The sequence below is a fragment of the Penaeus chinensis genome, chromosome 5 (assembly GCF_019202785.1).
Source record: "Penaeus chinensis breed Huanghai No. 1 chromosome 5, ASM1920278v2, whole genome shotgun sequence".
NCBI lineage: Eukaryota > Metazoa > Arthropoda > Malacostraca > Decapoda > Penaeidae > Penaeus > Penaeus chinensis.
This window is the reverse complement of record NC_061823.1, coordinates 13,098,876-13,111,375: the sequence shown is the minus strand read 5'-3', so window position 1 is coordinate 13,111,375 and position 12,500 is coordinate 13,098,876. Positions and strand designations below refer to the sequence as shown.

General features: G+C 33.9%; 3 protein-coding genes across 3 annotated transcripts; all 3 read left to right on the top strand.

The window, feature by feature from the left end:
- The first annotated feature begins 4,861 nt into the window (after positions 1-4,861).
- Positions 4,862-5,703, top strand: LOC125025383 (cuticle protein AMP1A-like). The gene is made up of 3 exons (XM_047613362.1): positions 4,862-4,900; positions 5,006-5,241; positions 5,339-5,703. The coding sequence occupies exons 1-3, from the start codon at positions 4,892-4,894 to the stop codon at positions 5,559-5,561; spliced, it is 468 nt and encodes a 155-aa protein (XP_047469318.1). The 5' UTR covers positions 4,862-4,891; the 3' UTR covers positions 5,562-5,703.
- A 2,584-nt stretch (positions 5,704-8,287) lies between these two features.
- Positions 8,288-9,137, top strand: LOC125025382 (cuticle protein AMP1A-like). The gene is made up of 3 exons (XM_047613361.1): positions 8,288-8,315; positions 8,418-8,653; positions 8,774-9,137. Exons 1-3 carry the CDS (start codon positions 8,307-8,309, stop codon positions 8,994-8,996), a joined length of 468 nt encoding a protein of 155 aa, XP_047469317.1. The 5' UTR covers positions 8,288-8,306; the 3' UTR covers positions 8,997-9,137.
- Positions 9,138-9,535: 398 nt separating this feature from the next.
- On the top strand, positions 9,536-11,241 carry LOC125025485 (cuticle protein AMP1A-like). The gene is made up of 3 exons (XM_047613499.1): positions 9,536-9,565; positions 10,731-10,872; positions 11,021-11,241. Exons 1-3 carry the CDS (start codon positions 9,536-9,538, stop codon positions 11,239-11,241), a joined length of 393 nt encoding a protein of 130 aa, XP_047469455.1.
- Positions 11,242-12,500: the final 1,259 nt, after the last annotated feature.

Genomic DNA, 12,500 nt, shown 5'->3' with positions numbered 1-12,500 from the left:
CACATTTTCTCCTTTTTTCTTCGTCTTATTATTATAATCTTCATTATTACTATTGTTATTATCATTATGATAATGATGATGATTATGATTATCATTTTTTGTTCTTATTCTTATTATTCTTATTATCAGTTATCATCATCATCATTGTTTATAGGCGGTATCATACAAATTCTTGTTGCTATGAATATCATATACCTTTATCATTATCATTCTATTTTATCATCAACGTTATCATTATCATAACTATATTTTCGTAATCGCTATCACCACATACTTACCATTATCGTCATTATTATTGCTAAAACATTATTTAGTAAACATTCTTCATTGTTATTATCATTCGGAACATTAATAACTTGAACTATAATTGCTGTCACTATCTTTATTTTTATTGTTATTATTATTATTAATACAGTTACAATCATCATCGTTGTTTCATATGGAATGACATTTCTCAAAAACCTCTCCAACACTTTCTCTTTATCTGTCTATCTATCTCTACACATGATGTCTATCACGTGCGCGCGTTATTACGGACACGCGAAGGCATATTCCAACTTAATTGCAAAGGGCATCGTTATATCGAAGCTCAGAGGCCTCCTAATAGTGCTAGTTCCTTAACGCCTATAAATAATTATATCTATAGTTAGATCTGATACAATACGACATTGACTTTAACCTTGATTTTGATTTTAAAGATAATAACAGAGATGTGACCGGCCGGAACTGGGGGCCTTTCCTTTGATTCCATGCGAATATTTAGGTGGGATACCATGGCAGATCATCCTGTTGAATTCGTCTAATGATGATTATAGCTATGTGATTTTTTTTTGTATGGTAGACGCTGCTCCGACTGGCACACGCACACTTGGAAACCGACAGGCAAATGCACACACATACGAAGATCAACTGTGAACTAAACACGATGTTTTTTTTCTTTTTTCTGGAATAAGACCACGAATGCAATATATGTCAATATAGTCCTTTAGGTTCCATAAGATACTCCAAATGGCGCTTCTTCGTTGGGATACCCTTAATGTATAAACTTTCATTCATCCTTATAGTCTCAAAAGCTGCTATGGCCTCATTGTTACTCTGATAATAACCCTCTCTTTTACATGCTTGGAAAGCATATGGTGTCAAATTAGGGAAGTTTGAAACCATGGCAGCAACCGACTTGTGATTCTGCCAAAAAGAAACAAAATACCTGTTCTCAATTTTCCTAGAAGTGGGGTCTTGATAGTCATATCCATCTATCTTAACAAGCTGGTATATTAGTCTCCGTTTATGGTTTGGCCCTTTGGAAAGTCAGACAAGAACACAGTGCGCTTCTGTACATCCCAGAAAGGCAATGAGTTTCTATTAAGACGAGAGAACTTTGGACCTTTTTATAGAAGGGGTGACGGAGTACATGGATTGCCTCTTTAACTCTGTGTCAAAGTCATATAATCAACATTCAATCTGGTTTAGAAAACGTTCGTTTAAATTAGCTGGATCTCCTTCAGAACTCACCGACTTCACTTGATATGGTCAGTTTATTGTGCTTTTGTTAGGGGGTCAACAGATACAGCACTCCCGGAGCAGAGACCTTTGACATTTCAAGTCCTACGCTCAGAGAATCCGTAATTCTATTATGCATTTTCTGAAAGCGTTGGTCATTTCAGTGCTAACGAATTGTCTATTTCGTATTTGGTGGAAACTTTCAATAGGGCAATTTTTCAAAACATACCTCACTAAATATCAGGTATTAGTTCGGTTTAGTGAGATTTGCGGAAAGGAGTTTCACTGTTCACAACCCAACTTCAGCTGAACACTGATAAAATCAACATATCCTTTAATTTTGCTTTACTGCAGCAACCATGTTATCAACTCACTTGCATGATCAAATAAATAATTTAAGCGTTTAAATATGTGGGGCGCATTAGTAAAATACATACATGTATGTACATATATACATATATATGCAGATTATATATATGTATATATACATAGACATGTACATGCATATATATATATATATATATATATGAATATATATATATATATATACATATATATTACATATGCATATATTACATTTGGATATACTTATATATACACACACACATACATACATGCACACACACACACACACACACACACACACACACACACACACACACATATATATATATATATGGTATAAAAACCCACACTGTAAAACTAGATTTAATTGAAAATAGTTTTACAGTGTGGGTTTTTATACCATAGTATCAACACGGTAGTGTGTTTTCTCCTTTCATATATATATATATATATATATATATATATATATATATATATATATATGTGTGTGTGTGCATGTATGCATGTATGTATGTGTGTATGTATACACACACAACCATGTATGTATATATATTATATGTGTATATATCTGTATGTTTATATTCACACACACACACACATATGTACATACATACATATATATATATATATATATATATATATATATATATATATATATATGCATATATATATGTGTGTGTGTGTGTGTGTGTGTTTGTGTGTGTGTGTGTACATATACATGTACATACATGCACACACACACACACACACACACACACACACACACACACACACATATATATATGTATATGAGTGTGACTCTATGTATATATACACACACACACACACACATCTATGTATATATATACATTACATATACATATACATATATATATCTGTATAGACATATATCTATATGTATATATATACATATATATATATACATATATGTGTATAAACATATACATATACACATATATATGTATATATAGACTTATAAGCTATCTATCTACATACCTACCTATATATGAATATACACAGTATATATACTACAGCAACCAAAGTATCAGACTAACAGATACATTAATTAAGCGTATAAATATGATTTTCCCAAATGTAACCCCCCCCCCCCCATACACACACACAAACACACATACACACACACATATATATGTATGCATATATGTATCTATATATCTACACACATATATTGTTGTGTATTATAACGTAAAAAATATATATATATATATATATAATTATATATATATAGAAGGATATAAATGTATATATTTCATATATACATATATTAATATATATAATATATGTATGTGTGCACACACACACATATAATACATATAATTTTGATATATACAGTAAAATATATACATATATGTATACATACAAATACATATCAGTGTCTATGTCTATATGTATATTTCATATGTACTGCATATGTATTCTTTTGTATATATACATGCATATATCTCTACTTGTATGTATATATCCATTATGTATAAATAAACATGCATATATGTATATATACACGTATGTGTGCATTTTTATATTATACATATATATCTATATATAGCATAAGTATCAACCTTGTATGTATGTGGAGTGTATATAAGTATACTCTAGCAACTGCACCAGCTGACTTACATGAAGATTATGTTAAAATGGATACTGATATCAAAATCAAATAATGAAAAACAAAAAACAAAAAATAATACAGTGAAATTTGATAATGTGGCAATTTATTATTTTAAACCATATACCAATAACCCCCTTTTTTTTTTTTTTCTTTTTTTTAACTTTCTGACATATTTATCCATATATGTATTTTACGTTTGTATTATCTACACTATATATATATATATATATATATATATATATATATATATTTATATATATATACATATATATGTGCGCTTGTGCGCATGCCTATACATTAATTTTACATTATATAAAAAAGAAAAGAAAAAATGTGTACATATATATGGAAAAAAATCGTATGTATATGTAAACGTTGACAAGTGTGCATGTTTCAAGTCAAATAATGTCGACAATTATTTAAAGCAAAAACTACAAGAGAAAGCAATGGATAAGAAAGAGAAACAATAAGAAAGACAAAACATACATTTGCAATGTGTCGAACTCCTGCAGTGACTTTAACGTTAAGTGTCATTTTGAGCATCATATTGTCTTTACATATAGTTCCATAAGTGCTTAATCACCAGAGTCGATTAAATGGTCCAACCTATTCACTTGTTTAGTTTCTCTGATTGCTAATGTCTATTTTTTATTGTTATTGATTTTGTTAATAATAAGTTAATAATTATAATAACGGCAACAAAAATACCATCGACATTAATATAAACTTATTTTGTTTTCGAAGAATCAAGGAAAGGGGAAATGAACCGTGGATTTTATACCGGGCTTATTTCCTATAGCATTACAAGAATCTTGGAGAGATATATTTACACATACACGTACACTATAATTCTTGCACATATGAACACATTGATATATGCATTCATATGTATGTGTAAGTATATGTATATATGTATGCACATCCACAAGCATATGTGCATATTCATATCTATATATCTATTTCTATTCATATTTATCTACCTATATCTCTATATATACAGTATATATACATTCACAAGCACACACACATATATAAGAATCTGTGCATGGTGTATAGAAATCATTACTGAGTTCATGAATATATGTATATGCATACACATACATGCTTGTATACACATACAAGTATACGTTTATATAAATCCGTCCGAATCTATTGATATAGATATATTTATATATACACACAAAGGACATGCATATATGTATGTGTAAGTATTTACAATTGCATATATTTTTTTTTCTATTTCAACCCAATGTTAGATGCAAAAAATATACTGATATTAATGGCCCTGTCGTACTGAAATTATACCGGTCGCACAATTATTTTCTAGAACAAAACTGGCATCTTGCTAAACAAGGTCTTGGTGGACTATATAAACGAAAGCTTTGCGATGCCATAATCAGTTGTGTAGACTCCATCATGAAGCTGGTAAGAAGTCTTCCACATATCAGATGAAGAGCGTTAGAAATGATGCAGACTATCGTGTCATGAAGGTACGATGCGTATGACGCAATATTTTTTTTTTTTTAACAGGCTATCCTCGTCCTCCTGGCTACCGCCGCCTCCGCCGCTACGTTGTATGACGCCCCGCGGGCACAGACTCGCGCCTTGGATTCCGGTGAGAATGTGGCCATCCTGAGGGACGACCGGTTGATCGACGACGAAGGAAAGTACAACTTCGACTTCGAGACTGCCAACGGTATCACGGTGTCAGAGTCTGGCGCTCCAGTGGGCGAGGACGGTGCTGTCAACAGCGCTGGATCCTTCTCGTAAGTTACATTGATCCCAGATTATTGTTTACATCATTGTGTGAATTATTTAGATAACAGATCAGTGAAATCTGATTCATCTGCTTGTGATCTACAGGTACACCGCTCCAGATGGCACTCCAGTCCACGTAGAATTCGTAGCTGACGAGCGCGGCTTCCAGCCCCAATCCGACCTCCTTCCCGTGGCTCCCGAGTTCCCCCATCCGATCCCTCAGTTCGTCCTGGACCAGATCGCAAAGGCTGCCGAGGAGGACGCCGCCCGCGCCCGTGGAGAGCTAAGGGAGGCCAGCCAGCCTTCCAACAGATACGGGGCTCCCTAGACGGCTAACAGCAGTAAAACCGATTCTGTAATTGTGCACTTCGGTTGCTCACGCTGCATCGCACGGATCTTTATATAATGTGAATAGTTATTTATCATCTATTCTATGTATATACTATTTATAAAGAAGCAATGAATCAGAAGCCATTTTTCTCAATACACCTAATTAACGTTTCCTCTGATATATGTTTATATATAAGTAAACATGTGTGTATATATACACATATGTAAACATATATGCATGTATATACTCATATACATATACATTCATAAATTTTTATATCCATCTAATGCAACACAATTTTCTGATATGCCAGACATTCAAATATCACACTATTGTTCATATATGATAATATTAAGTTTTAGTTATTTTTCCTTTAGATATAATTCTATGGCTTCACCTTTGGATGTAGGTCCATTCTCTTCATCAGATGCCACACAAACACGCTTTCAGCTATGTTGAAAGATACTGTGCCAGATTCCAAAATTATCCAAAAGAGCTGCACTTTAAAAACAAAGGCAATATATATCATAACTACTGGAAAAGTTTCACGCAAACATTGAAAGATATGCGAAATGACAAATTTGATTTGATTATAGATGAGATAATTGATAAAAGCACAAGCTCCTAGATTTAAACGAAATTTATGACAATAAAAGTAATAGTTCCGGTTCAAGAGGGGATGAATTTAATCCGGCTTCTCATGAAATATCTGACAAAAAAATAACGTCCCTGTTGAAAACCTTGCTGGATTTGCATCAGTAGGCCAAATATTAACATCAAGGGAATATGCCTTTTTATTAATCTGTGTGCATCAAAAGCAGCCAAAACTTGGACCTAGTTTGAAATACATGCACTTATGTCTGGTATAGTGCAAAAAGAAAGTGAATTTGACTGGTTTCAAACGGCTTGCGAGGTCAAGCCCCTATATTGCTCAGATGCGAGGGCTGTCCTTACACATGTCTATACGTGTTTTTTTCGAAGAATGAGATCCTCTGTCAATGTCCTTCAAAGAAAATGTAACTAAGTCTTGGACCCCATATATTTCATGATGCATTAACCGAGTCTTCAGAATGACAATACTTAAATATCTTGGACTTTATCTGAATAAGATGTAATGTTTTTTATTTGTTCTTTTAGAGAAATGGTCCTACCATCTATTTGCTATACAATGCATGCAAGCAACTTTATAATGACATATAAAGATGCTCCGAAAGGCATTATCTTTTGTATACAGATCTAGAAAGTATTGATCCAACTCTCGAAGTATTTTTCTGTCAATGGGACAAATTTATCTTGGGGGTAAGGTAACTGCGCTAATGCAAAGCCAGATATATTTAACAAGAAATATATGTTACTGCATGTGCGCCAAAATATGCATAGCTGCTTGCGTTGAAATGAAGGCAAGATTACCCCTAGACAGTGTGCAGCACTAACATTGAAGAAATAACATAGTAAAATAATGTTGAATGAAACCCCTTCCCTTGCAAGCCAGGTTCAAGAATATTTCAAGGTGATCTAGAACAACCTGATAGGGAATGGCAACGTTTACCTTACACTTCCATTCCACCTAACCTCAAAATAAATCAACAACAAAAGCTTCTTGAAACTGACGAATTATGCTCCAATCTCTAGAATCATGCTATTTTTTCTCTTGATGTTCTTGCCCATCCGGCATCGTATACCAATGCAGAGAGGATCTTTTCTAAAGCAGGGTTAACTAAAGCTAAACTAAGAAACATGACACCAGTCACACAGACAGCACTACTGTATCTATCCGAGCACATGAAGGGATCGGGAGGATTCGTCACGTTTAAGCAGACAGTTGAAATAATGAACCCAGCACAAAAGCCTGTCCAGAAGTAAAACTATTATATATTATATTAACGTATATTATTTAAATGTTATCCTTGCTTGCAATTAACTATTCGATTAATCTATAATACAGACAATTTGATATATTTTATTTCTACTAATTACTAATGTATAACTCATATTCTTCGTAGCGATATATTAATATCTCGCTACTTCTCTCTTCAACCTACCACTCGATTCCAGTCCACAAAGCAGAAACAAGAAAATTATCTATCTCCGTGTGTTGATCCCTGTTTTCTGTGATTGTGTGTGGTATCATTGGGAACCTTTATATGCATTCATCCACACACATATATAAAAATATGTATGCATGGTGTAAATAAATCGATACTATTATAAATGTATGTATATATACACATTCAAATATACATGTATATATATATATATATATATATATATATATATATATATACATATATACATACATATATATACACCCACACCCACGTGTGTATCCATAAATACATAATACAAAAATACACACATATATATACACATACACACATATATGTGTGTATAAATATATTCATAAAAATATCTAAACGCATTTATGTATATATAAACAGAGGCTGCATCTATTAACATATAGCTATCACATGCACATATACGTATCTATACCGATATATATTTATATATACACAAATGACATAGATGTGTATGAATTTACACATTCATAGTGCATGTACTTAAGGACATTTCAGCTTAATCTTAGATGGAAAAAAATTACTAAAGGTAACGGCCCTGCTGTACCGAAAAACAGCGGTAACAAAATTGCTTTCTTAAACTGAACTGGCATCTGCTAAACAAGGTCTTGGTGGACTATATAAACGAAAGCTTGCGAAGCCATTATCAGTTGTGTAGACTCCCACCATGAAGCTTGTAAGAAATCGTCCACATATCAGATGGAAAGTGTTAGAAAAATGCAGGCTATATATATCGTGAAGTTACGATGCGTACAATACATTTAAATTTTTCTAACAGGCCATCCTCGCCCTCCTGGCCACCGCCGCCTCCGCCGCTACGCTATACGACGCCCCGCGGCCACAGGTTCGCGCCTTCGACTCCGGTGAGAATGTGGCCATCCTGAGGGACGACCGGTTGATCGACGACGAAGGAAAGTACAACTTCGACTTCGAGACTGCCAACGGCATCACGGTATCGGAGTCTGGCGCTCCAGTTGGAGAAGACGGTGCTGTCAACAGCGCTGGATCCTTCTCGTAAGTTTCCTCGATCCTTGATTATTGTTTAGAACATTGTGTAAATTATTTCAACATGTTTCAACAACGGCTCAGGTATATGATTCATTCAATTCTAAATTGTCCACTCGTGATCAACAGGTACACCGCTCCTGATGGCACTCCAGTCCACGTAGAGTTCGTAGCTGACGAGCGCGGCTTCCAGCCCCAATCCGACCTCCTGCCCGTGGCCCCCGAGTTCCCCCACCCGATCCCTCAGTTCGTCCTGGACCAGATCGCCTTCGCCGCTGAGGAAGACGCCGCCCGCGCCCGCGGTGAGCTCAGGGGTGCCAGCCAACCCTCTAGCAGATATGGCGCTCCCTAGGCGGCTGACAGCTGGAAACCCGATTCCGGAATAGTTCAATTTCGCTACTCATGTTGCACGGACATTCATAATATTATGTGAATAGTTATTTATCGTGTATTTATTGTAAATACTAGTATATAAAGAAGCATTGAATCCGAAGCCAGTTTTCTCAATACTCCCAAGATTAGTTTTTTTTTCTGATATTGATGCACAGATGTGGCTGTGTGTAGATAAATAAATATGTATATACATATGTATGTATATATGCGCGATATATGTATATATAGATAAAGGTTTTGCATATATACACATGTAAACATGCATTGTATGTATGTATATACACATACATATATTCATATATATATTTGTATATCTTTTTTATATATATACACATGCATATCTATGCACAAAGTATACTCATATATACATAAATATACGTGTATGAGTGACTGTACATGTGTATATATTTAGTATATATTCCCAACTATGTATGTGCTGTTGAAATAAAAAATTATAATGTAAACTAGCAATTAAAATCTGTATCAAACTATATCAATATGACAATGTACTCTTCTATGTTATATCAGGTAATCCTTTTCTCTCTGACATATATTCCATATATTCATTCTACATATATATGTATGTTTGTACTTGTGCGCATGCATATCAGCATACATTAAGTACACACAAATTGTATGTGTATGTGTGAGTATGTATGCATATAAAGAAGATTTAAGAATACTAACAAAATACAAACAGAGAAGGAACAAATTCAAGAATGCTAAAAGGTGGCGAAGATATTCTTTTAACTACAAAGGGAAATAAAAAAGAAGAAATGGAAATACTGGGCAAACAATTTGAACAAAGGAAAAAAATTGTCAGCGATCGGGTTCCTGCGGTGTCTGGGCCCAATAATGTCCTTTTGAACTTCAACAGAAAAATTATATTTGCCCTAACGCATATGGCTGTACATAGGCTTAATCACCGAGGGGTCGATTTATCATAATGGCAACAATAACATCAACATTAACAGCAAAGAAAAAAAATCTGAAAACTCAAGGAAAGAGGAAATCAGATGCAGTCTAATAGGCCTACTAATGAGCTCCTTGGAGACAGCACTTATGAAGCCATGCAAACACAAATGACAAGAAAACAATAGACAATGTTATTAGCTTGAATCAATGGGTTAAGAATTATTAGCCTGGTATATTTATACTGTATATACATGTGTGTATAACTGGGTATGCATAAGTAGACGCATACACAAACTTATACATATTGATATCTATATATATATCTATCTATATATATTATATATACACACACTTACACATATATGGGAATCCGCATGTATGGTATATATATATTTTTTTATAGATGTATATACATTCATTTATACATGTATAAATACATATACATGTCTATACATAAATGCATACAAAAATCAAACATATACGTATCTAAAACACATATACATACAGATATACATATAAATAAACAGGTTGCATCTAATAATATATAGTATTATATGTATATATTGACATTTCAACCTAGTCTTAGATGAAAAAACAACAAAAAACATTTATAATAATCGCCATGTGCCGAATAAATAGCGGTTAAGATTATTTTCTAGAATTGAACTGGCAGCCTGCTAAACAAGGTCTTGGCGGATTATATAAACGAAAGCTTGCGAAGCTATTATCAGTTGTGTAGACTCATTATGAAGCTTGTAAGAAATCTTCCAAATACAAGCGGAAAAGTGTTAAAGCAAATGCTGGTTACTTCTGTTGGGCAAATTATTGTGCATATAACGACGAAGGAAAGTACAACTTCGACTTCGTGACTGCCAACGGCATCTCGGTGTCGGAGTCTGGCGCTCCAGTAGGCGAGGACGGTGCCATCAACAGCGCTGGATCCTTCTCGTAAGTTTCACTGATTCCTGATTATCGTTTAGGTCACTGTGTGAATTATTTTAGCTTGTTTTAATAAATATTCAGATGTATATGTAAGTGAAATCTTATTCATCCACTTGTGATCCACAGGTACACCGCTCCTGACGGCACTCCCGTCCACGTTGAGTTCGGCTGATGAGAAAGGGTTCCAGCCCCAGTCCGACCTCCTGCCCGTGGCTCCCGAGTTCCCCCATCCGATCTCTCAGTTCGTCCTGGACCAGATCGCCTTCGCCGCTGCTGAGGACGCCGCCCGCGCCCACGGAGAGCTGTGGGATGCCAACCGACCTTCCAACAGATACGGGGCTCCCTAAACGGTCAACAGCAGTTAAACTAATTCTGCTTCTCACACTTCAAGCCGTCCTTCATGGGCAAGTTATTTATTATTATTTTGAATCATTGATATTAATAAAGAAGGAAGGCACTAAAGTTGTCAATATCCTGTATATTTATATGAGTATGAATATTATTAGAATTATTGTTATTATTGCTATTAGTAAAAGTATTGATATCATTATCACACATACATATATATGTGTGCACGCGCGTACGCGCGTGTCTGATATTCATTTGCTTTCTTTTCTTGCTAAGTTTTAAAACCTGTGATTTTGTAAAAAGAATATAGCAGCACTATTTACAGCTTATCGCAACGACAGCAAATGCTGACGACAACAAATCGAGTGCTAAAAAGTAAACCAAACGATCTTGAGAGAGAGAGAGAGAGAAAAAAATATCGGGATAATTTTTTTTTTTTCAAGTACACAAAATACTCAAGACAGAAGAACTATAAGTGAAACCGAATTTTACACTATATGTATATATATAATCCCAGAATTCTTCCATAAAACTGTTATTGTCTTAAAACAAGTGGATCCCCAAGATCTTTTGATTAAAACCGGAAAACCGGAATGTCACTTATATCACCAATGGATTAAAATGGAGGTCGGAATGTAATGTATGATTTTCGTTGTCAACAGTCTCTGGGAAATTGTTAAAGGTCAGAAATAAGTAAGTATAGTAGTGACTTTACATGGGAATGAGGAGCGATTCAAAATTTAGGAGTATATCATATTCATCAGGGTTTGGATATTCATGGTATTTATTTATTCATTTATTTATTTTGTTTTGTACTGCTATCATTATCCTAATTTTATGACAATTATGCTATTATTGCTGTTATCATAATTACGTTATTTCTTATTATTACCGCTATCACCATTATCATTATCATTATTACTATCGTTATCATTATCATTATCATTATTATCATCATCATCATCATCACCACTATCCTTATTATCATCATTATAATTATCATTGTTGTAATTAGTATTACTATCATCATTGTTGTTATTGCAATTATTTTTTTGTATTATTATAATTATTTCTTGATGTGATTATCATTGTTATTGTTGTTTTAGTGTTGCTTTTGTTATCATTTATTATCATCATCACTATTATTATCTATGTTATCCTTTTATTATTACTTTTATAGTTATAATTTATTTCATTGTTATCATACTTACTGTTATCGATATTTTTTTTATCATTATCAATATTTTCATTCAGCGTG